The sequence below is a fragment of the Moschus berezovskii genome, chromosome X (genome assembly GCF_049115385.1).
Source record: "Moschus berezovskii isolate FMDL1 chromosome X, NW_MosBer_1.0, whole genome shotgun sequence".
NCBI lineage: Eukaryota > Metazoa > Chordata > Mammalia > Artiodactyla > Moschidae > Moschus > Moschus berezovskii.
The window spans coordinates 62,512,534-62,539,893 of record NC_142488.1 but is presented as its reverse complement, the minus strand read 5'-3'; the positions used below and the strand labels follow the sequence as shown (position 1 = coordinate 62,539,893).

General features: G+C 36.5%; 1 protein-coding gene across 1 annotated transcript in view; it reads left to right on the top strand.

The window, feature by feature from the left end:
- Positions 1 to 27,360, top strand: part of TEX11 (testis expressed 11) — a 186,300-nt gene that overhangs the window by 106,929 nt on the left and 52,011 nt on the right. Inside the window, exons 17-20 of the mRNA XM_055437603.2 lie at positions 12,339 to 12,463; positions 19,666 to 19,751; positions 22,491 to 22,547; positions 26,363 to 26,403. Coding sequence (XP_055293578.2) covers positions 12,339 to 12,463; positions 19,666 to 19,751; positions 22,491 to 22,547; positions 26,363 to 26,403 — 309 coding nt within the window. The remainder of the gene's footprint in view (positions 1 to 12,338; positions 12,464 to 19,665; positions 19,752 to 22,490; positions 22,548 to 26,362; positions 26,404 to 27,360) is intronic.

Here is a 27,360-nt window from a genome sequence, read left to right as displayed (position 1 = left end):
TTATATTTGTCTGTTAACACAAAGAACAATCATCTTTGATCATAAAAGAAAAAAGTAGTCTTTAAGACAGTGGAGTTGAATATATATATATATATATATACTAGCTTCCCTATGTAAAGATGATACAACCATGCAACAAGAAACTATGGAAGGTTGCATAAAAATAAAAGCAAAAGGTCTACCTACTGAAGGAATAGGAACTAGGCGGATATCGGACAGGAATTGGGCTGAAGTCTTGTCACTGTAGACTTTTATACTTTTATCATTTGAACCAACCTATTAAAAATTAACCTTAAAAAGCTGGGGGCAGGGAGAAATTATAATTCAGTCAGTAAAGAATTTGTCTTTAGAGAATGGAAGTCTCCAGGATACCTTTAAGTTGTTTTCACTTAACCTCCCAGGTTATCAGTGAGATATTTGGCCCTGAAAATGGAATTTCTCTCCACAAAGTTGACAGTGTTAAAATTGCTAACATGAACCTTATCCCATTAGTGCTTTGTCCTTTCTATTAAGTTAAGCATAGTTTCCTTGCTAGTTGTCTGCACACATGGGTATCTTGACTTGGTTATAGGTTTCCCTGTGCTGTGATATTATTCCTGCTCAACTTTGGATGACTGAGCAAATCCTAGAGCAATGTGAACTACAGACTGGTTGCCCTTTGTTAAGGGTACAAGGAGAGAAATCTAGAAACTTGAGTTAATGGGTTCAAACAAAATTTATACTAATCCGGTTAAGCAACTATTTATGAATACTACTGTATGTGCAGTGGACTTCATTATTCACTCTAAGAAAAAGATATTTTTTCTTTGAAAAAGAAGTGTTCTAGAGTAGTAAAGTATACCTGTATATTAATTAAGGAATAACAAATTGGAATCAGCTCTTTATCAAGGTTAATATTGCTGTCAATGTCCATTATTAAGGTTTTTACTAGAGACTTCTGGGCATTTATTTTTCTTGATATATTATGCTGAAATATAGAAGAACTTAAAACTTTTGCCAACGGAAATAGCAAAAAGATAACCCCACACAACCAGATTTCCTATTAAACTTTTTATTTTAACACTGTATTAAAGTTATTTTGCTTTTTAATCATAACATAAACACAGTCTTTTTATTTCTTCCCCATTTATCTGTGGTCATGTTTATTGAAGATACATACAATAAAATTTATCATTGCCTAGTTCTGTTAGTTTTGACAATTGTGTACACTCATGTAATCAGCACCACAATCAAGATATAGAACAGGGGCAGATTCATGTCAATATATGTCAAAACCAATACAGTAATGTGAAGTAATTAGCCTCCAATTAAAATAAATAAATTTAAAAAAAAGATATAGAACAAAAAATTAACTTCATTCCCCTTTGTTGTCTGTCCTTCCCACTACTTCTAGCCCTGATTCCTACTAATCTCATTTCTCTCTATAATTTTACCTTTTCCAGAATGTCATATAAATGGATTCATATAGTATGAAGCTTTTTTCCTTTCACTTAGTATAATGCATTTGAAACTCATTCATACTGTTGTGTGTGCCTTTGCAACTCATTCATACTGATATCAGTTCAGTTCAGTCACTCAGTCATGTCCGACTCTTAGCGACCCCATGAACCACAGCACGCCAGGCCTCCCTGTCCATCACCAACTCCTGGAGTTCACTCAAACTCATATCCATCGAGTCGGTGATGCCATCCAGCCATCTCATTCTCTGTCATCCCTGTCTCCTCCTACCCCCAATCGCTCCCAGCATCAGAGTCCTTTCCAGTGAGTCAACTCGTCGCATGAGGTGGCCAAAGTGTTGGAGTTTCAGCTTTAGCATCAGTCCTTCCAATGAACACCCAGGATTGATCTCCTCTAGAATGGACTGGTTGGATCTCCTTGCAGTCCAAGGGACTCTCAAGAGTCTTCTCCAGCACCACAGTTCAAAACTGATATAGTTTGTTCTTTTTTTATTGCTAAGTAGTATTTTATAAGTATGAATGAATTTTATACATTATACATTTGCAATTTATACATTTATCAGTTGAAGGATATTCAAATGGTTTCCAGTGGGGGTGATTATGAATAAAGGTGTGATAAACATCTGTTTACAGATTTTGTGCAATGACAAGATTTCACTTCTCTAGGGTAAATATCGAGGAATAAGTTTGCTGGGTCATATGATAAGTATGTGTTTGTTAGAAACTGCCAAGCTCTTTTCTAAAATGGCTCTACAGTTTTATGCTCTTACTAGCTATGTATTAAAGTTCCAGTTGATCTGCATCCTTACAAACACTTGGAACTGTCTACTGGAAAATTTCTTTAGTCATTCTAATTAGCAGGTAGAGATATCATGATAAGGTTATAATTAGTATTTCCTTGATGTCTAATATTTAACATCCATACATCTTGTTTGGTGGAGTGTTTGTAAAAATCTTTTGCCCAGTTTTATATAAGAAGCTTTTATATTACTGAATTTTGAAAGTTCTTTATATATTTTAAATACAAGTTATTTATCAGATATGTGTTTTATAATTTTTATTTTCTTAGTGTATTTCATGACAAGTTTGATGAAGTCTAATTTATATTTTTTCTTCTTTTATGGATCTTTTTGGTATTGTAACTAAGAAATATTTATTTAATCCATGGTCACAAAAAGTTTTCCCGATGTTTTCTTCAAGAAATTTTGTGGTTTTAGGTTTAAAGTTTATGGTTAGTTCTGTGGTCCATTTTGCATTATTTTTACTTAATGTATGGATTGAAGTGTGTGTATGTCAGTGTGTATATGTCAGTTCCATGGCTACCTAATCATTCAAGTTTCATTTATTTATTAAGTTCTGTCCTTTCCCAACTGAATTGCCTTTGCACCTTTAATGAAAATCAACTGTCATATTTGTATGGGTCCCTTTCTGAACTCTTCATTGTGTTCCACTTATCTATTTATCTTTACACCATTCCCACACTGTCTTGATTAATGTAACTATATAGTAAATTTGAAATCAGGTGGTGTTGGTCCTCCATCTTTATTCTTCTCTTTCAAATTGTTTGGGTTAAGTCCTTTGTACATCTCTGTGAATTTTAGAATCAGTTTTTTCAATTTCTACAAAAGTAAATATTGATTGAGATTCCATTGAATGTATATATACATCAGTATGGAGAGAATCAACATCTTCCAATCTGTGAAATGGAGTTATATACCTCTATCTGTTCAGCTCTTTAATTTCTCTCAGAGATCTTTTCTATCTTTTATCATATCAGTCTTATTCATCTTTTGTCAGATTTATCCTTAAGTAAACTGTATATTTTATGCTATTTCAAATGGCATTTTGAAAAAAACTTGCAGTTTGTGATTGTTCATTGCTGCTGCTGCTGCTCAGTCACTTCAGTCGTGTTTGACTCTGTGCGACCTCATAGACGGCAGCCCACCAGGCTGCCCCGTCCCTGGGATTCTCCAGGCAAGAACACTGGAGTGGGTTGCCATTTCCTTCTCCAATGCATGAATGATTTTTGTATATTGATCTTGTATCCTACAGACTTCTAAATTCCCTTATTGCTTCTAGTAACTTCCTTGTAGATGTAATGTTATCTACGAATAAAGACAATTTCACTACTTTCTGTACAATCTGGGTGCAGTTTTTCATATTATACTTGTTAGAATCTCCAGCACAGTGTTGAGTAAAATTGGTAAAGAGCAGACATCCTTGACTTTTTCCTGATTTTAGAAGGAAACCATCCAATTTTCAATCATTAAGTATGATGTTAGCTATAGATTTTTCATAGATAACTTTTTATCAGATTGAGAAAGTTCCCTTCTGTTTCCAGTTTCCCAGATATTTTTAATCAGAAATGAATATTGAATTTGGTCATGATTTTTTTTACATCTATTGAAATTATCAAGTTAAAAAATTTTTATTGGAGTATACTTTAATACTCATTATACTAAAGTATTAATACAATATTGTGTTAGTTTCAAGTGTACAACCAACATAGTCTGTTATACATATACATATGTTGACTCTTTTTTAGATTCTTTACCAATATAGGCCATTTCAGAGTATTGAGTAGAGTTCCCTGTTCTATACAGTAGGTCCCTATTGCTGCTGCTGCTGCTAAGTCACTTCAGTCGTGTCCAACTCTGTGTGACCCCATAGACGGAAGCCCACCAGGCTCCCCCATCCCTGGGATTCTCCAGGCAAGAACACTGGAGTGGGTTGCCATTTCCTTCTCCAATGTGTGAAAGTGAATTAGTTATTGCTTTTATATACAGTAGTGTGTATATGTCAGTACCAATATTCCAGTTTGTCTCTTCTTCCCCTTACACCCTAGTAGTCATAAGTTTCTTTTCTACATCTGTAATTCTGCTTTTGTTTTTTTTGTTTTTTAGCAATACAAGCGTGCAAGATTTTATTGATTTTTCTGATAAAGAACTTCCCAATCTCATATTTTTGTTTTGCAGATAAGTTCATCTGTACCCTTTTTAAATTTTTTGTACCCTTTTTTTAGATTCCACATATAGGTGTTATCAAGATATTTGTCTTTCTCTGTCTGACTTTCTTTACTCAGTAGGATAGTCCCTAGGTACATCCATGTTGCTGCAAGTGGCATTATTTCACTCTTTTTAGTGGCTGAGTAATATTCCATCATATATTTATACCACATCTTCTTTATCCATTACTCTGTAGATGGGCATTTAGGTCACTTCCATGTCCTGGGTATTGTAAATAATGGTGCAGTGAATGGTCATGTATCTTTTTGAACTACGGTTTTCTCTGGACAGATGCCCAGGAGTGGGATTGCTGGTTTATATTGTAGCTCTATTTTTAATTTTTTAAGGAACCTCTATACTGTTCTCTGGAGAAGGCAGTGGCAAGCCACTCCAGTATTCTTGCCTAGAAAATCCCATGGACAGAGGAGCCTGGTAGGCTGCAGTCCATGGGGTCGCTACGAGTCAGACATGACTGAGCGACTTCACTTTCACTTTTCACTTTCACACATTGGGGAAGGAAATGGCAACCCACTCCAGTGTTCTTGCCTGGAGAATCCCAGGGACGGGGGAGCCTGGTGGGCTTCCGTCTGTGGGGTCACACAGAGTCGGACACGACTGCAGTGACTTAGCAGCAGCAGCAGCAGCATACTGTTCTCTGGGCTTCCCTGGTGGCTCAGAGGTTAAAGCATCTGCCTCCAATGCAGGAGACCCGGGTTCGATCCCTGGGTCGGGAAGATCCCCTGGAGAAGGAAACAGTAACCCACTCCAGTATTCTTGCCTGGAGAATCCCATGGACGGAGAAGCCTGGTAGGCTACAGTCCATGGGGTCGCAAAGAGTCGGACACGACTGAGCGATGGAACAGAACGGATACTGTTCTCCATAGTGTCTATACCAGTTTACATTCCCACCAACACTGTAGGAGGAATTCCTTTTCTCCACGTCCTCTCCAGCATTTATTGTTTATAAATTTTTGATGATGGCCCTTCTAACTGGTATGAGGTGCTATCTCATTGTAGTTTTGATATGCATTTCTTTAATAATTAGTGATGTTAAGCATCTTTTTATATGCTTTTTGGCCATCTGTATGTCTTCTTTGAAGAAATATCTGTTTAGATCTTCCGTCTACTTTTTGAGTGGGTTGATTTTTGACATTGAGTTGCATGAACTGTTTGTGTATTTTTGGAAAGATTAATCCGTACTGGCACAAAAACAAATACAGATCAGTGGAACAGGATAGAAATTCCAGAGATAAACCCACACACCTAATCTGTTGCAAAGGAGGCAAGAATATACAATGGAGAAAGAACAGTCTCTTAAATATGTGGTGCTGAGAAAACTGGGCAGCTCCATATAGAAGAATGAAATTAGAACACTCCCTAACACCATGCATAAAACTAAACTCAAAATGGATTAAAGACCTAAATGTATGAGGCCAGATACTTTAAAACTCTTAGAGGAAAATGTAAGCAGAACACTCAGTGACGTAAATTGCAGCAAGATCTTTTTCAATCTACATCCTTGAGTAATGAAAATAAAAGCAAAAATTAACAAATGGGACTGAATCAAACATAAAAGTTTTTGCACAGCAAGGGAAACCATAACCAAAATGGAAAAGTCAGCCCTCAGAATGGAAGAAAATATTTGCAAACGAAATTACCAATTTTTTTGAAGTTTATTAGTATGATCAGTTATATTGATTTTCCAACTGTTAAACCAATGTGGCCTTCCTGGAATAAGCTCCACTTGGTCTTGATGTGTTCTTTTTTAAATATAATAGATTTGATTTGCTAATAGTTTGTTTAAGAATATTTGTTCTTGTGTCCATGAGTGCTATTGGTCTCTGGTTTTCTTTTCCTGTTAGGGTACTGCTTATTGCATAGAATGAATTGGAAAATGCACGTCCTTTTTACATCTTCTGGTAGAGTTTTTGTTGCTCAGTTGGTGTTATTTTTTTGTTAAATGTTTGGTAGAATTCACCAGTGAAGTCATCTGGGGCTGGAGTTTTCTTTATGAGAAAGCTTTTAATTATAAACTCCATTTCTTTAATAGATAATAGAATTCTTCAGGTTATCTATTATTTCCTAACTGAGCTTTCGTAGTTTATGTCTTTCAAGAAATTTGTGTGTGTCATCTAAGTTGTTGAAATTATTGGCCTAAAATCATTCATTATGTCATTCATATTATCCTTTTAACATCTGTAATTCTAAAGTGATGTCATATTTCTCATTCCTGATATCTGTCTTCTCTCTTTTCCTCCCTGTCAGTGACTGTAAGTTGATCAGTTTTATTGACCTCAAAGAACTAGCTTTTGGTTTCATTAATTTTTCTCTATTTTTTCTGTTTTCTGTTTCATTTATTAATTTTCTGGTCTTTATCACTTCCATTCTTCTACTTACTTTGAGTTTCATTTGCTCTTTCTTTTCTAATTTCTTAAGGTTGAAAGCTGAGGTTATTGATTTAGACCTTTATTCTGGTCTGATATAAACAGTTAATGCTATAAATTACCTTCTAAGTGTTGCCTTAGTGACAATCCACAAATTTTTATATATTGTGTTTTCATTTTAATTTAGTCATATTTTTCAATGTGACTTGACTCCAGTGTAAATCCATGGATTGTTTAGAAGTATGCTATTTATTTTACAAACATTTGTAGATTTCCAGAGAATTTTTTTAAGAGAACTTTTATATAAATTTAATTTAATTCTGTTTCAGTCTATGATCATAAGTTTGTATGAATCCTTTTAAATATGTTGAGGCTTGTTGTATGGACTAGAGTATTGTCTTTCTTGGTAAATGTTCCCTGTGTACCTGAGTGGAATGTGTATTTTGCTGATGTAAGGTCAACTGTTCTATAAATGTCAATCAGGTCAGATAGATTAATAGTGTTAAATATCCTTGCTGATTCTCTGTCTACCTGTCCTGTCAATTATTTGAGAGCCTTCATTGAAATCTTTGACTATAATTATGGATTTGTTCATTTCTCTTTGCAGTTCTATCAGTTTTTCCTTTTGGTATTAGATGCATAAACATTCAGGATTGTTATGTCATCATAATAAATTGATTGCTTTATCATCATGAAATAACCTTCTGTCACTAAGGCTTTGCTCCGAAATCTGTTTTGTCCATTATTTTTTAAATTAGTTTTTATTGGAGTATAGTTGTTTTAAAGTATTGTGTTAGTTTCCACTGTACTGCAAAGTGAATCAGCTATACATATACAGATATGCCCTCCTTTTTGTATTTCCTTCACATTTAGGTCACCATAGAGCACTGAGTAGGGTTCCCTGAGCTATACAATAGGGTTTCATTGCTTATCTATTGTATACATAGTATCAATAGTGTATATATGTCAATCCCAAGTTAGATCATCGAAAAAGCAAAAGAGTTACAGAAAAACATCTACTTCTGCTTTATTGACTATGCCAAAGCTTTTGACTGTGTGGACCACAACAAACTCTGGAAAGTTCTTAAAGAGATGGGAATACCAGACCACGTTACCTGTCTCCTGAGAAATCTGTATGCAGGTCAGGAAGCAACAATTAGAACTGGACATGGAACAACAGACTGGCTCCAAATAGGGGAAGGAGTACGTCAAGGCTGGATATTGTCACCCTGCTTATTTAACTTATGCAGAGTATGTCTTGAGAAACACTGGGCTGGATGAAGCACAAGCTGGAATCAAGATTGCTGGGAGAAATATCAATAACCTCAGATATGTAGATGATATCACCCTTATGGCAGAAAGCAAAGAACTAAAGAGCCTCTTGATGAAAGTGAAAGAGGAGAGTGAAAAAGTTGGCTTAAAACTCAGCACTCAGAAAACTAAGATCCTGGCATCTGGTCCCATCACTTCATGGCAAATAGATGGGGAAACAGTGGCAGACTTTATTTTGGGGGGGCTCCAAAATCACTGCAGCTGATAACTCCAGCCATGAAAGTAAAAGACGCTTGCTTCTTGGAAGAAAAGTTATGACCAACCTAGACAGAATATTAAAAAGCAGAGACACTACTTTGCCAACAAAGGTCCATCTAGTCAAGGCTATGGTTTTTCCAGTAGTCATGTATGGATGTGAGAGTTAGACCTTAAAGAAAGCTGAGTGCCGAATAATTGATGCTTTTGAACTGTGGTGTTGGAGAAGACTCTTGAGAGTCCTTTGGACAGCCAGGAGATCCAACCAGTCCATCCTCAAGGAAATCAGTCCTGAATATTCATTGGAAGAACTGATGTTGAAGCTGAAACTCCAATAATTTGACCACCTGATGCAAAGAGCTGACTCATTTGAAAAGACCCTGATGCTGAGAAAGAGTGAAGGAGGGAGGAAAAGGGGACGACAGAGGATGAGATGGTTGGATGGCATCACCAACTCAATGGACATGAGTTTGAGTAAACTCCAGGAGTTGATGATGGACAGGAAGGCCTGGAGTGTTGCAGTCCATGGGGTTGCAAAGAGTCAGACACAACTGAGCGATTGAACTGAACTGAACTGTCAATCCCAATTTCTCACTTCATACAACCCCCACTTTGCTACCTTGGTTTTTATTTTTTTTTTCTTTGCATCTCTGTCTCTACTTCTGTTTTGCAAATAAGATCATCTATATCATTTTTCTAGATTCCACATATATTCAGTAATATACAATTGTTTTTCTCTTTCTGAATTACTTCACTAGTATGACAGTCTCTAGGTCCATTCACATCTCTACAAATGACCCAATTTCATTCTTTTTTATGGCTGACTAATATTCTATAGTATATATATACCACATCTCTTTATCCATTCCTCTGTTGATGCACATTTAGGTTGCTTCCATGTCCTGACTGTTGTAAATTGTGCTGCAGTGAATATTGGGGTGCGTGTATCTTTTTGAATTATGGTTTTCTCTGGGTATGTGCCCAGTAGTGGAATTGTTGGGTCATATGGTAGTTTTTAGTTTTTTAAGGGACCTCCATACTATTCTCCCGGAGAAGGCAATGGCAAGCCACTCCAGTACTCTTGCCTAGAAAATCCCATGGATGGAGGAGCCTGGTAGGTTGCAGTCCATGGGGTCACTAAGGGTCGGACACGACTGAGCGACTTCACTTTCACTTTTCACTTTCATGCATTGGAGAAGGAAATGGCAACCCACTCCAGTGTTCTTGCCTGGAGAATCCCAGGGACGGGGAGCCTGGTGGGCTTCCGTCTATGGGGTCACACAGAGTCGGACACGACTGAAGTGACTTAGCAGCAGCATACTGTTCTCCATAGTGGTTGTATCAATTTGCATTCCTACCAACAATACAAGAGGATTCCCTTTTCTCAAGAGGCAGGTCAGGTAGTCTGGTATTCCCATCTCTTAAGGAATTTTCCACAGTTTGTTGTGATCCACACAGTCAAAGGCTTTGGCGTAGTCAATAAAGCAGAAATAAATATTTTTCTGGAATTCTCTTGCTTTTTTGATGATCCAGCGGATGTTGCCAATTTGATTTCTGGTTCCTCTGCCTTTTCTAAATCCAGCTTGAACATCTGGAAGTTCATGGTTCACGTATTGTGGAAGCCTGACTTGGAGAATTTTGAGCATTACTTTACTAGCGTGTGAGATAAGTGCAGTTGTGTTCTTTTAAGTTTAATTAGGTCCTATTTGTTCATTTTTGTTTTTATTTTTTTTATTCTAAAAAGTGGTTCAAAAAAGACCCTACTGTGATTTATTTCTATGAGTGTTCTGCTTATGTTTTCCTCTAAGAGGTTTATAGTCTTACATTTAGGTCTTTAATCCATTTTTAGTTTATTTTTGTGCATGGTATTAGGAAATGTTCTATTTCATTCTTTTACATGTAGCTGTCCAGTTTTCCCAGCACCACTTATTGAAGAGGCTGTCTTTTCTCCACTGTGTATTCTTGCCTCCTTTATCACAGATTAGGTGACCATAAGTGCATGGATTTATCTCTCGACTTTCTATCCTGTTCCATTGGTGTACATTTCTGTTTTGTGCCAGTACCATACTGTCTTGATGACTGTAGCTTTGTAACATAATCTGACATCAGGGAATCTGATCTCTCCAGCTTCTCTTTTCATTCTCAAGATTGCATTGGCTATTCAGGGTCTTTTCTGTTTCCATACAAATTGTAAAATTTTCTTTCCTAGTCCTGTGAAAAATGTCATAATTTGATACGATTGCATTGAATCTGTAGATTGCTTTGGATAGTATAGTCATTTTCACAACACTGATTCTTCTGCTCAAAGAACATGATATATCTCTTTTATTTGTTTGTATCATCTTTGATTTCTTTCAACAATATCTTACAGTTTTCTGTGTACAGGTCTTTTGCTTCCTTAGGTAGGTTTATTCTTAGGTATTTTATTCTTTTTGTTGCAATGGTAAATGGGGTTGTTTCCTTAATTTCTCTTTCTGATCTTTCATTGTTAGTGTTTAGGAACGCCAAGAGATTTCTCTGTGTTAATTTTGTATCATGCAACTTTACTAAATTCATTGATTTGCTCTAGTAGTTTTCTGGTGGTATATTTAGGGTTTTCTATGTATAGTATCAGGTCATCTGCAAACAGTGAATGTTTTACTTCTGTTCCAATTTGTACTTCTTTTATTTCCTTGTTCTCTGATTGCTGTAGCTAGGACTTCCCTGACTATGTTGAATAATAGTGGTGAGATTGTACACCTTTGTCTTGTTCCTGATCTTAGAGGAAATCCTTTAGTTTTTCACTATTGAGAGTAATGTTTGCTGTGGGTTTGTTGTATATGGCCTTTGTTATGTTGTGGTAGGTTCCCTATATGCCTACTTTCTGGAGAATTTTTATCGTAAATTGATATTGAATTTTGATGAAAGCTTTTTCTTCATCTATTGTGATGATCATATGGTTTTTATTCTTCAGTTTGTTAATATGGTGTATCACATTGATTTATTTGCATATATTGAAGAATCCTTGCCTCCCAGGGATAAATCCCACTTGATCATGTTGTATGATCCTTTTAGTGTGTTGTCACATTTAGTTTGCTAGTACTTTGTTGAGAAATTTTGAATTTATGTTTACCTGTTTTGTGTGATATTAATATAACCACTGCAGCTTTCTTTTGATAGCTGAGTGGCACTCTTCCAGATTGTATATTACCCTATCATTTCTTTTAACTAATTTTGGCTTTATTTTTAAAGTATGTTTTTTGTTACTTGCATATATCTAAAAGTCACTTTCTTTAATTCAATCTGTCTCTGTCTTTTAAATGGATCATATAGACTATTTATATTTTAGCATGATTGTTGATATGGCTAGGTTTAAATTTAGCATCTTGTTGTTTGTCTTCTGTTTGTCTTTTCTAGTCTTTGTTGCCATTTTTCTTTTTTCTGCTTTCTTTTGGGTTAATTGAGTGTTTTATCATTATGTTTATCTCATTCTTTGGCTTATTAACTATAACTTTTTCTTTCATTATTTTAGTTGTTACTTAAGGTCTGTAGTACATATATTTAACTTACCACGGTCTACCTTTAAGGCATATAATGAAATGTAATATAATATTTTTTACTCTATTCTGTATTATATGTACCAAATTATATTTATCCCATTCATTATTGATTAAATTTAGGATATTTTACTCCAATAAAAAATAAAATAAAAAATAAAAAAAATGCTGTGTGAATATATTTGTATGTTTTTATTCACTTTTGCAGGTATATCCATGGAATAAATTCAAAGAGGTGAACTGCTCAGTTGGGCATTTTTCTGACTCTCAAGTCCTCCTTAACAGTTTAGGTATTTAGGTGACTTTTGAAAATGAATAAGATATTAGTCCTCTTAAAATGAATTCCATAGTCATTGTGGTATAATAACCATAGATAGCTATTATCTTTGATAAGAGTATCTCATCTTTAATTGTCTCCTTGTTTTTCAGCTTTGCAGGCCATTATCACTTTGGAGTATTTATTAATGACTGAAGAGCAAGATGAGAATAATGTATCTACAAAGAGAAGTTCAGGTGTCATGCTTCTCGGTTTGGCTGCCCAGTTTGCTTTAGAGGTAATTTTTATGTAACCATTTATGAGATTTTTACCTCTTTTCCATTTTCAGAGACTATTATGATGGAATCATCACCAGTTAGGCACAGGAGAGCCTTTTCTTTACCATCTATTTTGCCTCGTTATTTTCACACCAAATTTGGTTGTAGAATTGCTTTATTTCTCTTCATTTTTTATGATTTAAAGTAAATAAAGTGAAGTTAGATATTTGTTCTTAATAGAAAAATACACATAGCGAAACATTAACTTTTAATAGAAACTTGAGATTTAAAATGTTATAGTATGCAAAAAAAGTATTTATTTGGAGACGTATCTATCTCATTGGTTTGCAAAAAAAAAAAAAAAAACTTTGAACCTTAATGGAAGGTTCCTTTCTAGTTTATAACCGAAAAACAACTTTAGTTTGGAAACAATAATGACTTGTACCTCCTTTTTTTATTGGCAAAATTCTGGTCTTAGTAATTTGTAGGATTAGGAGAAGCATTGTAGCAACTGTCGAGCTCTTGGACTGGGGTTGAGCTCTGCCACTGAAGTGTTTAACTTCTTTGAATCTTAATTTCATCTTTTTGAAATAAAGATAATACCTGCTTCCAGGATTATTGTTAAAATTAACTGAAAATGTGATTTGTAATCAAAGAAGCTTGATCTAATAGTTTTTTGTTGTTATTAACAATATGCAATCTGGCCACAGGTGTCTCTTCTAATTTATCTCATATTACTCCCCAGTATCATCATCATAGTGATATCGGACGCATAAGACTTCTATAACTCCAAGCACATTCAGTGTTTCTCAAACAGGCCAATCACATTCCTTCTTCCGTATCTTATTTACACCATTCTATCTTTTAAGAAATGTTCTTGTTTAAATGTTAACCTTTTTCAAGGTCCAATTTAAGATTTTCTTCTACTGTACAGACTTCCCGAATCAGTTCTAGTTCTCAGTGCTCTCCTCCTACTCTGAATTGCAGTCATTTTTAATGTGTATACTACTTATTTGGTCTATATTTTATATACTGCTTTAAATTGCTAATGTATGGGTTGTCTGTCCAACTTGACTTATAAGATCCTTGAGGGCCATATTTCTAGTACTCAGTCCAATATCTTTCTCAAACTAATAGCTGAATATAGTTTTGAATGATATGTGTTTTGATGTTAATGAATAGGATAATAAAAATCCTGGAAGAGGAAAAATATTTGGCAGATGTGGATACAGGATGTGTTTGTGAAGAAAATGAGTGAAAAATCTATAATGGGGAACCCAAAGGCAAATATATTTTTAAAGGAAGGTTTATAAAATATCTGATGGAAAGCAGAAGAAAGGTGGTGGAAGAATTATGGAAGTATATTTCTGAAAAGCAAAAAATTTTAATAGAAGAGAAAGAATCGGGGGGAAGAAACCCAAAGTAGTTTGAATTAAAAGATGGAAGGAAGTATGGATGAGCCAAGCCCAGGAAATTGAATATATTTCTACAAAAGAACAAGGGTGGAATCCAGTTTTCACTTAGTGTAATTGCTTTGCAAAAGGCATTTCAAGTGCTAATGAGACTATCATTCATTCAGCAGATATTTATTGAGTACCTACTGTGTGCCGACCATTGTTCTGGGCTCTTGGTATAAATAAGTAAACAAAACAGTAATGTGCCTTCTTGGAGCTAACATTCAAGCAGGAGGAAAGAAAATATTAATAAGCATAATAAGAAATTACATAATATGTTAGATGTTGATAGCAATATAGAAAAAATAGAGCAGTCTTAATAGAGCAGATCAGGGATGGGAATGGGCTGAAATTGGTGTGAGTTATTTTTTTTCAAATAGGGTGATTAGGACAGGTCTCATCAAGAAGATGGCATTGTATGAAGACTTGAAATTGGTGAGGGAGTTAGCCCTGTAGATATATGGGGGAAGTGAAGAGGAATAGTATTCCAGGCAGAGGTAACACCAATTCAAAGCCTGAAGCAGCAAGGAAGCCAGTATGGCTAGAGTGAATAAAAGGGTGGATTAGTGAGAGATCAAGTCAGAGAGGTAATAGAGAGTCTGGATTATATAGATCCTATTGCCTAGAAAATCCCATGGATGGAGGAGCCTGGTAGGCTGCAGTCCGTGGGGTCGCTAAGGGTCGGACACGACTGAGCGACTTCACTTTCACTTTCCACTTTCACACATTGGAGAAGGAAATGGCAACCCACTCCAGTGTTCTTGCCTGGAGAATCCCAGGGATGGGGGAGCCTGGTGGGCTTCCGTCTATGGGGTCACACAGAGTCGGACACGACTGAAGTGACTTAGCAGCAGCAGCATAGACTAGTGAAAGTACTTTGACTTTTACTCTGAATGACATTGGAGTGTTTTTAACAGAGTCGTGAAATGATCTGATTTTATTTAACAGAAATACTCTTGGGTGTTATATTGAAAATAGGCCAGAAAAGAAGAGCCAAGGTGGAAGCAAGGATACCTATTCAGTTCAGTTCAGTCACTCAGTCGTGTCCGACTCTTTGTGACCCCATGAATCACAGCGCACCAGGCCTTCCTGTCCATCACCGACTTCCGGAGTTCACTCAAACTCATGTCCATTGAGTCGGTGATGCCATCCAGCCATCTCATTCTATGTCGTCCCCTTCTCCTCCCGCCCCCAATCTCTCCCTGCATTAGAGCCTTTTCCAGTGAGTCAACTCGTCACATGAGGTGGCCCAAGTATTGGAGTTTCAGCTTTAGCATCAGTCCTTCCAATGAACACCCAGGACTGATCTCCCTTAGAATGGACTGGTTGGATCTCCTTGCAGTCCAAGGGACTCTCAAGAGTCTTCTCCAACACCACAGTTCAAAAACATCAATTCTTCGGCGATCAGCTTTCTTCACAGTCCAACTCTCACATCCATACATGACCACGGGAAAAACCATAGCCTTGACTAGACGGACCTTTGTTGGCAAAGTAATGTCTCTGGTTTTTAATGTGCTGTCTAGGTTATCATAACTTTCCTTCCAAGGAGTAAGCATCTTTTAATTTCATGGCTGCAGTCAGCATCCGCAGTGATTTTGGAGCCCAAAAAAATAAAGTCTGACACTGTTTCCACTGTTTCCCCATATATTTGCCATGAAGTGATGGGACCAGACGCCATGATCTTAGTTTTCTGAATGTTGAGCTTCAAGCCAACATTTTCACTCTCCTCTTTCACTTTCATCAAGAGGCTCTTTAGTTCCTCTTCACTTTCTGCCATAAGAGTGGTATCATCTGCATATCTGAGGTTATTGATATTTCTCCCAGCAATCTTGATTCCAGCTTGTGTTTCTTCCAGCCCAGCTTTTCTCATGATGTACTCTGCATATAAGTTAAATAAGCAGGGTGACAGTATACAGCCTTGACTCACTCCTTTTCCTATTTGGTACCAGTCTTTTGTTTCATGTCCAGTTCTAACTGTTGCTTCCTGACCTGCATATAGGTTTCTCAAGAGGCAAGTCAGGTGTTCTGGTATTCCCGTCTCTCAGAATTTTCCAGTTTCCATTGTTATCTCCCTTATCTGAGTCACCTTAATGTTTTCTCTGGATTACTTTAAAAACTTCCTAATAGGTATCCTGAATTTGGCAATAAATTTAGGATACCTATTAGGAAGTTTTTAAAGTAATCCAGAGAAAACATTAAGGTGACTCAGATAAGGGAGATAACAATGGAGGTAAATGATAAGTGAATTTGCTAACAGATGAAGGGTATAAGGGAAAGAGACTGGGTCATCAAACGAAGTTGCCATCAACTGAACTAGGAGAAGCTGCAAATAGAGTAGAGATGGGAGGACAGTTAGGAGTGCGATTTGGACATGATACATTTGCGATGTCTGTTAGACCATCCAAATGGAGATCCAAGTAGTCAGTTGATAAAACCCTAGAGTTCTGAAAAAGGTCTGGGCTGAAGAGAAAGGTTTACTAAGAGTCATTAATATATAGATGATATATAAAGCTATTAGACTGGGATGCCATCACCAAGGAAGTGAGTATAAATGAAATATAGAAGATGACCAGAGACTGAGCCTGGAACCCTCAAACATTAATGGTTTGGAGAGAAGCAGAGGAACCAGTAACTGTTCAGAGGAACTGTGGTATTGGAGAAGACTCTTGAGAGTCCCTTGGACTGCACAAAGATCCAGCCAGTCCATTCTAAAGGAAATCAGTCCTGAATATTCATTGGAAGGACTGATGTTGAAGCTGAAACTTCAATACTTTGGCCACCTGATGTGAAGAACTGACTCATTGGAAAAGACCCTGATGCTGAGAAAGATGGAAAGAGAAGGGGATGACAGAGGATGAGATGGTTGGATGGCATCACCAACTCAATGGATGTGAGTTTGAGTAAACTCCAGGAGTTGGTGATGGACAGGGAGGCCTGGCATGCTGCGTTCCATGGGGTCGCAAAGAGTCGGACACTGCTGAGCAACTGAACTGAACTGAGAGGAACCATTACAGGGTAATTAATGAAAGAGAACAACCCATGAGGTAGGATAAAACAAGGATGGTGTGGTGTCTTAGAAGGCAGCTGTGTTTCAAGGAGGAAAGAGTGATTAGCTATGTTGATTGTTGCTGATATGTCAAATACAATGGGGACTGAGAATTGACCATTGGAATTTATAATATGTTGGTCATTGGTGAGCTTGACAAGAGCACTTTTGGTCGAGGTAGGACAAATGCCTGATTACAGTAGGCTCAAGAGAGAATTCGGAGAAGGCAATGGCAAGCCACTCCAGTACTCATGCCTAGAAAATCCCATGGATGGAGGAGCCTGGTGGGTTGCAGTCCATGGGGTCGCTAAGGGTTGGACACGACTGAGCGACTTCACTTTCACACATTGGAGAAGGAAATGGCAACCCACTCCAGTGTTCTTGCCTGGAGAATCCCAGGGACGGGGGAGCCTGGTGGGCTTCCGTCTATGGGGTCACACAGAGTCGGACACGACTGAAGTGACTTAGCAGCAGCAGCAGCAGCAAGAGAGAATTGAAGGAAAGAAATTGTATGCAATAAGTATAGACAATTCTGTAGAAAAGTTTACTACAAAGGGAAGTAAGGAAGTTGGGCAAGAAAAATAAGTTGGAAAGTAGTTGGTGAGAGAAGTAGGATAAAGAGGTTTGTTTATTTGCTTGAAATGGAATGAATGAGAATGCTTATTTACTAATAGGAATGACCCAGTTAGAGAACAAAAGTTGGCAATGTTAGAAAAATGAAAGTTGTTAGACTAATGTCATTAAACAATAATGGACACAAGTGTATAATTAAAATTATAAATATAATATATAAAATTGGCTCTAGGAAGAAAAGCTGGCTTAAAACTCAGCACTCAAAAAAAATAAAATCATGGCATCCAGTCCCATCACTTCATGACAAATAGAAGGGGAAAATGTGGAAATAGGGACAGATTTTATTTTCTTGGGCTCCAGAGAAACTGTGGATGCTAACTGCAGCCATGAAATTAAAAGACACTTTTTCTTTGGAAGAAAAGCTATGACAAACCTAGATTTTGTATTAAAAATCAGAGACATCACTTTTCCAATGAAGGTCTATACAGTCAAAACTGTGGTTTTTCCAGTAGTCATGTATGGATGTAAGTTGAACCATAAAGAAGGCTGAATGCCACAGAATTGATGCTTTTGAACTGTGGTGCTAGAGAAGACTCTTGGGAGTCCCTTGGACTGCAAGAAGATAAAATCAGTCAATCCTAAAGGAAATCAACCCTGAATATTCATTGGAAGGACTGATGCTGAACTCCAATACTTTGGCCACCTAATGTGAAGAGCCAGCTGATTGGAAAAGACTCTGATGCTGGGAAAGATTGAAGGCAAAAGGAGAAGTGGGGAGTCAGAGCATGAAGTGGTTAGAAAGTATCACTGATTCAATGGACATGAGTTTGAGCAAACTTGGGGATATAGTGAAGGACAGGGAAGCCTGGCTTGCTGCAGTCCATGGGGTTGCAAAGAGTTGGACACGACTTAGCAACTGAACAACAATAAGTAGGAAGAAACGTGGATAGTTCATTTTTGCTAACAGTTGAGAAGGCAGAGTATGTGGGTGTGGTTCCTGGTGTGTGAGTCGATGTGGTAGTGGGAATCTGTGGAACTTCTTTTCCTGACTGCTTCACTTTTCTCAATGAAGTGGGAAACAAGGTCATCACCCAAGAGTAAGACTAGGAGAGGAGGTGTTGGGGACTTGAGAAAAGAGTACAAGATGTCAACTAATCATCCAGAAAATCAGAAAAGTGAATGGCAAGGGTATGCTTACCTCGTAGCAGTAAGGTCCATTTGATGAAATTTTAAAATAAATAGTTGTACAGGTTTTTATCTGGCTAGTTTCAGCTGCATGTGTACAGGCACAAAAGTGACTAGAAAGTTGAATTTAACCAGGCTTGAGTTTGCTGACATGACTTAGTGAGTGAACAACAGCAACATAGTTTTGCCAGATGAACACAACAAAGCAAAAGAGGGACAGGAAAATCAAGAAAGAAGAAAATGATTATAATGAATCCCCGTGGAATTTAAACTAGATACAGAGGAGGACTTCAAAGAGATTAGGAACGGTGAAATGTTAGTAGTGTCAATATATTGGTGATCTTAATGCAGTTGAAGGATTGCTGGAGTGATAAAAGGAGTGAATTAGAAAGGTTTGTTGTTTAGTCAAAAAAGAGTTGTACAACTCTTTCGCAACCCCATGGACTGTAGCCCACCAGGTTTCTCTGACCATGGGACTTACCAAGCAAGAATACTGGAGTGGGTTGCCATTTTTTCTCCAGGGGATCTTCCTGACCCAGGGATCAGTCCTGTGTCTCCTGCATTGGCAGGTGGATTTTTTACCACTGAGCCATGTGGGAAACCCTTAATGTGGATTAGGGTGCTGGAAATGAGGGTGATCTCAGAGTCTGGGGTTCTTTTGGTTACTGCTGATAAACAGGAATAAAGAGCACAGTAAGATTAGTCCTAGTGGAGTCAAGGCAGTGTTGGCAAGGCTATGAGTGTTTGTGGACAGAGAGGAATGGCTTTCTGGGGCCAATATGAACCTGTTTAGTAAAAATTTTTTCGATGAGTAATCCTTCTACCATCTTGCAGCAACTCTTTTGAGAATACAAAACAGACAAGTTTAGATTTTTTTCTTGTCCTTAATGGGCAGGAATATAGACAGTATTTTGTAAGTACCAATTTGAAATGTAATTTAACGTATTATATTTATCCTTTTTAGAATGGCCAACAAATTGTAGCGGTAAAAGCTTTGGAAAATTTAGCTAAATTTTCGGAAGAGCCGCAACAAGTTCTTACAGCTTTAAAGTAAGTAATCTAAATCCTGTGGATGTAAAAGCATTTCCTCTATACATGTTACTCTTGGTCAATAATTTTTGCCTTAATAGTACTGATGGCTTCAGGCTGAAACAATGCCTGCAATACCAAGTGGTTTTTTTCCCCCAGCTTTATTGAGATATAACTGACAAATGGTGTTATTTTGTAAGTTTAAGGTATGTAACTTGGTGATTTAATACACATTCATATTATGAAATGGTTAGCACAATAAGATTACATCCATCACCTCACAAAATACTACACTGTATGTGGTGAGAACATTTAAGATTTGCTTTCTTAACAACCTTCAGGTATATAATACAGTGTGGTTAACTACAGTCACCATGCAGTACATTAGATCTCTGGGCTGTATTCAACGTGTAACTGGAAGTTTATACCCTTTGACCAACATCTCTCCATTTTCTCCCCCCACAGGCCCTAACAAACATCATTCTACTCTGTTTCTGTGTGTTTGGATTTTCTTCCTTTTTTTGTTATTTTCTTTCTTTCTTTCTTGTTTCTTAGAGATTCCACATATAAGGGAGATAATCCAGTACTTGTCTTTCTTTGACTTATTTCACTTAGTACAGTGCCTTCAAGGTCTGTCCATGTTGTCACAAAAGGCAGAACTTTCTTTTATCTAGTTAAATGATATTCGTGTGTGTGTGTGCAAGTACACATACTACATTTTCTTTATTCCTCCATTGATGGACACTTAAGGTTGTCTCCATGTCTTAGCTATTGCAAATAATGCTATAGTGAACATGGGGGTGCAGATTTTTCTTCAAGACACTGATTTCCTTTCTTTTAGATACATACCCCAAAGTTGGGTTGCTGAATTGTATAGCAGTTTTATTTTTAATTTCTGAGGAACTTCCATGCTCTTTTTCCACAGTGGCTGTACCAGTTTGCATTCCCATCAACAATCCACGAGGGCTTCCTTTTATCTACAAAACTTATTATCTCTTGTTTTTTTATAATAGCCATTCTAACAGGTGTGAGGTGATGTTTCACTGTGATTTTGATTTGCATTTCCCTGTTGATTATAATGTTGAGCATCTTTTCATGTACCTGTTGGCCATTTGGATGTCTTCTTTGGAAAAATATCTATACAGGGCTTCTGCCCATGTTAAAATAAGATTGTATTTTGCAGTTGAGCTGTAAGAGTTCCTTATATATTTTAGATATTAACCTCTTATCCGATATATTATTTGCAGATATTTTCTTCCATTGTATTAGTTACCTTTTCATTTTTTTGATAGTTTCCTTTGCTATGCAGATTTTTATTGTGATATGCAGAAGATTTTTATTGTGATTTATCCCCACTTACTCATTTTAACTCATTTTTGCTTTTGTTGCTTGTGCTCTGGGTATCATATCCAAAAAGTCATTATCAAGGAGTTTTTCCCTATGTTTTCTTCCAGGAGTTTTATTCTTCTACTTTTTTTTTTTTCTTTTTTTAAAAATTTATTTGTTTTTTAATTGGCTTTAAGTCTTATATTTAAGTCTTTAATCCATTTTGATCTATGTTTTCTGTGTAGTGAGAGATAAGAGTCCAGTTTCATTCTTTTGTGTGTGGATATTAGTTTTCTCAGTACCACTTATTGGCAAAGATTATATTTCCTCAATTAAGTATTCATGTCTCCCTTGTCAAATATTGGTTGATGATATATAGGTGAGTTTATTTCTGGGCTCTCTATTCTATTCCATTGGTCTATGTGACTATTCTTATGCCAGTACCATGCTGTTTTGATTACTATAGCTTTGTAGTATAGTTTGAAAACAAATGTGATGGCTCTAACTTTCTTCTTTTTCAAGCTTGCTTTGGTTGGTCAGGGTCTTTTGTGGTTCTGTACGAATTTCAGGATTTTTTTCCTCTTATTTCTGTGAAAAATGCTATTGGAAATTCGGTAAGAATGCTTAAAGTAAAAAAAAAAAAAAAGAACATATCACTATATCAGTTAAACCCGATCTTTTCTTTTTCTCTTTCTATGAAGGAAAATGGTTTATCAAAAGGGAACTTTTACATACAATAATGAGGCAGAGGAGGCTGATGTAATGGTAACCCCTAATGATGTAACTGAGAATATGCCAGTGGGAAAACTGGAAACCAGAAGGGTTCTGTAGTGATTATCCTGTTGGTCAACTGTACTTGAATCCACTCTTCTGAAGGGAAATGGAATCACAGATATAATAATATCAGAAGGAGTCTTGAGATACTTGCATATGTTTAGTCAGATAAATATCTAAAGTCATCTGGGATGATTGATAGTGTTTTTTATTTTTAAAGATTTTAAAGGTTTAAAACTTCACAAAATACCTTATTTTGTCCATTTGTCATCATGCTGTCAGATCCCTTCAAAAAGTATTCATCCTAGTTTGTATGGAACCCAAAGGCCAGTTCCAGGTTCCTTTATAGAAAAATATAAAAAACTTGTACACTATGCCTAATGTTCCAGCAGGTGATTTGGGGCAATGATATAAACTGTGGAACTATTTAAGAATGTCTAATAAGCAATGCTTTTGTTTTAAAATTGTTTTACTAAATTACTCTTCCAAAATTACAAAGTTGGTACGTTTTCATTGCAACCATTAAAACATACAAAGACTTATAAATAATTAATCTTCTTTTCCCCTTTAGTTTCTTACTTCTACGTCCTGGGGTAATCAAAATTACTAACTTGATTTCTTCCTAAGCATCACTTTTTTTTTTATTACTTTATCATACAGGTGTTTGTTTCGTCTTTTTCTTCCAAGAGTTTTTCAAATGCCAGACTCTGAAAACAAGTAAGTTATAATTCAACAGAAATGATGTATTCACCATTAGAAAAAAAAATAGAAAAATCTTCCACTAGAAATCTAATATTGAGAAATATATAGTATAATGGGTAAGGGCAATATAGACTCTGGGGCTAGTCTTCCTGGATTTATATTTTGGCTCTGGCACTTATTAGATATGTAACCTGGGCCTCTGTTTCCCCATCTGTAAAATGGGTGTAATAGTACCTACCCTATGAAGTTACTGTGATGACTTGATGAATAAATAAGTGTAAAACATTTAGAATATTGCCAGGCCCTTGCCATGCCCTCAGTAACATTAGCTATGGTTTCATTATGATATTGCATCTGTTTTTCCCATTTATTTATTTATGGCTGCGCTGGGTCCTCGTTGCTACATGCAGGCTTTCTCCAGTTGGAGTGAGCGGGGGCTACTCTCTTATTGTGGTGTGAGGGCTTCTCATCGCAGTGGCTTCTCTTGTTGTGGAGTGAAGACTTTATATTATAGGCTTCAGTAGTTGCGGCTCATGAGCTCTAGAGCACAGGCTCAGTAGTTGTGGCACATGGGTCTAGTTGCCCTGTGGCATGTGGAATCTCACCAGACCAAGGATCAAACTCATGTCCCCTGCTTTGGCAGATGGATTCTTAACCACTGGACCATCAGGGAAGTCTGTTTTTCCCTTTCTTGACAGGAGACTTACATATAGATGTATCTCTTTACTTTCCCATAGAAACATAAATAACCTGATTGGTTTGTTGATTCTGATTTTCTATCACCTTAGCTGGTAGTATTCAAATATCTTTCTGCTTACAGTTTCTGTGGCATACAATATCAAGAACTTAACGATTTGTGGAAGAATTAGGTTACCCATTTTTCAAAAGAAAACTATTCAAGATCTTGAGTAGGGATGACTTTCAGAGAAACATCACTCATCTCTATTGTCTCTGCTTGAACAAAAAGTCTATAATATTGTACCACTACTTCATTTTTGCTTTGTATGTTTGTACCTGGAGGTATAATGTTTTTTGGCTAAATTAATTGGGAACCATCTATAACTGAGATAATATTATATTGATGACATAACTTTTTTTGTAATACAAATTCTACCCATACATGAATGGTTAAGTTTTGCCTCTTCTTTACAGGGTCTATGAATCCATTTGAAGGGCACTTAAACTTAAAAAAAAAAAAAGAGAGATAATTGGAATTTAAATAATGATCAAATATTTGATGATATTAAGAAATTATTGGAACTTCCCTGGTGGTACGTGGCTAAGACTCCACACTCCTAATGCAAGGGTCCTGGTTTGATCACTGGTCAGGAAACTAAATCCCACATGCCACAACTAAAAGATCCCACATGCTACAACTAAGACCCAGCACAGCCAAATAAATAATTTTTAAAAAATTTTTAAATTATTATCTTTAAAGCATATAATGGTAATATAGTTATGATTTTTAAAGAATCCTTTTATCTTATAGACACACCCTAAAATATTTATGGATGAAATTATGTGATGTATGGAATTTGCTTCAAAGTAATATGGCTAGGTGGAGGTACCATTGAAATAATATTGATGATGAATTAATAATTATTGAAGCTAAGCCATGGATACCTGGGGGTTCATTCATCTGTTACACGTAAACTTCTTTGAAATTTTCAACAATGAAAAGTTAAAGAATAAAATAGGAAACTCAGAGACTAAACCTTGATAGCTAATAGAACGTAAGAGCTCCTTGAAGGCTGCTGCTAAGTCACTTCAGTCGTGTCCGACTCTGTGTGACCCCATAGACGGAAGCCCACCAGGCTCCCCCATCCCTGGGATTCTCCAGGCAAGAACACTGGAGTGGGTTGCCATTTCCTTCTCCAATGTGTGAAAGTGAAAAGTGAAAGTGAAGTCACTCAGGGCTATTTATATTTATCTTTGTATCTTTGAAACCTAGGACAGTATCAGATACCTAATAGTCACTCAGTTTGTTTAAATGACTAAATATCAGTACTTTATAAGAAGATCTAATATTGGACTTACAGCGTGCTTCATACTCCATGTAATTGCAATGCACAGTCAGATCCCACTCATTAAAACTAATTTGAAGATAGGGAAAAAGAAAGGCATCTTGTTTAAATTAAGGACAAACTTAAATTACAGAATTTTAAAATATGCCTTTATTGTTTTCATGTAAATACAGTAATAAAGAATATCTAAAAAAATAAAGAACGTCTACTACCAATGTTCTAGATGTCAGGACCTGATTTAACAAATCGATTAGACTAATTTAGGGAAAAAAGGCCTAATTCAGTGGAAAGAGTCAGAGAATTGAGTTCTAGTTTCAGCTATTTCACTAACTTCTGGTTTACTTTAGACAATAACAACTTATTTGACTTCTCTAAGCTTTATTTTCTTCACTTATTAAATAAAAGAAGATGAACTGGAAAATTTCTAAAGTTCTATCCTCTTCTAAAAATCTTATAGTTTTAAATTACAGTATCTACTTAAGTATTAACAATTTGTGTGCTAAAACTTTTTAAAGCAGTTTGTCTCTTAAATAGACTGTCCATTCCTTTCCATATCCTCATTCTTACTTGTACTATTTATTTGCATTAATGACCCCTCATAGATTATTATATATAGTCACTGAATTAAATAGTGAAGAAGTCAACTTTAGCTCACCTTAAATTCAGATTAATGAAATTTATGTTAGAAGTTGCTTTATATAAAGTAGATGTCTATTGTTTATCCCTTAGAAAGTGGCTAGTTTTCCTGAAGCACAGTCTATATTGTCTAATATTAGACATTCTCCTGATAAGACGAGTCTTACAGTATATTATACCCTACTTAGTATAAACTTTTTTAGTTGAGTTAGCCAGTACTTCCATATTTAATCCTTTGTTTAAATATAATGGGATGTTTTACTCTGTTAAAACTTATGTACCCCACCTAAGGAAACTTAGGGCTTCCCAGGTGGCTCAAATGGTAAAGAATCCGCCTGCAATGCGGGAGACCTGGGTTTGATCTCTGGGTTGGGAAGATCCTCTGGAGGAGGGCAGGTCAATTCATTCCAGTATTCTTGCCTAGAGAATCCCCATGGACAGAGGAGCCTGGCAGGCCACAGTCGCAAAGACCATGGGGTCACAAAGAGTCAGACACGACTGAGCAACTAAGCACAGCACACAAGGAAGCTTAATAAAGGGTCAAAAGGCTTGAGTACTAGTAGTCTTGACATTGTCATTGCATGACCTTAGACGAGTCATCCCCAGTTTCCAGATCTGCTTTCTCATCTGTAAAATTAAGGTTATGGATAAGTGATTTTTAAACTATATTCCTTAGAAACCTGGAAATTCTGTGGCACTGCCTCAGGGACTTCCAGGAACTGAGGCTCTAGGCCTCTGCCCACGAATGGTACAACCAGAGCAGCTGCACTTCTGTCTCTTCTTGTACATTAGAGTTTTATAAAATTTTATCTGAAACACAGGTTCTGGTTTCCCCTCTCCAAAAAAAATGTTGAAAATCACAGAGATCACTACCTGCTCTCAAATTCTATGACGCTGTAATAAAAAAACTTTATCAGTCATTGAAATCCTTTGCTGAAGAATAGGTGTAGAGGGGGAAGAGAGAAAAAAATATGAGGACATTGGGACTGAGGAACAGTATCCTTTAATGGGGAAAAGCAATGTAAAATGATAGATTGGCACCTTGAGCAACAAACTTCACAATTTTGCATTTTCTTTGAGAAGCTCTCAGGCACAAATAGAGTCTCTTTTTGATACTTTTCTGTAGTAAAACTTTGGAACAGCAGGAAAATACTCTTCTTTACTTTTTAGAAAGAAAGAAATGGAAAGACTTTTGGCTTACTTCAATACAGGTAAATATCTCCTTGATTATTTTCACTCATTCATCTTGCCTCTATCCTCTATTAATATATAAATTCTCCAAGTATATTGAGCACACTGTCTCAGGCTTCATGTTTGAGTTAAGCTTCACGTTTTTACTAACATTTGTCGCAGCAGTATACCTAGTTTCTTTATTCACAAGCAGAGAAAAGTTTGCCGTCACTAGCATTCATCTCCAAATGTTTTTATTACAGTTTTTAAAAAGATGGTTTTTCTGTTTTTTCCTTCCTCCCTCCCTACCTGCCTTCCATCTCTGTTTCCACTTGATTCTAACCTAGAAATTGAACAGGTAAAAAAGGATCAAAACAAGAATACTCTGAACCCCACTAATTTTCATGATCTCTGCATCAAATTCAAATTGTTTACTCTTATTTTGAGGCTGTCCATTGATCTATCCAAGTCTGTGTCATCTCCTCTGTATACTAATAATTCCTCGCTGCCCACTTCATTCAGCTAACTTCCTAGGTCCATTGAATTCCTTTATCCAACTCCATGCTTACTTTCTTGGTGTTGCTTTTGCCTAATAGGTCTTCCGATTTCTACTGCCCGTGTACCTATTTGGGCTTCCCTGGTGACTCAGTGGTAAAGAATCTGCCTGCAGTGCAGGAGATGTGGGTTCAATCCCTGGGTCAGGAATATCCCCCAGAGAAGGAAATGGCAACCCACTCCAGTATTCTTGGCTAGGAAATCCCATGGACAGAGGAGCCTGGTGGGCTATAGTCCATGGTGTCATGAAAGAGTTGGGCATGACTTAGTGACTAAATAACAACAATGTACCAATTTCCTTAAGTCTAAAATACACCAAAACCTTCATATCTTAGAAATTCTATCCCACTTATTGCAGTAGTTCACTTTTATACCTCAAATATCTTTCAACAGGTTGTTAAATGTAACAAGGCAGTTTAGAAACCAGAGCTTTTCAAAAGAGT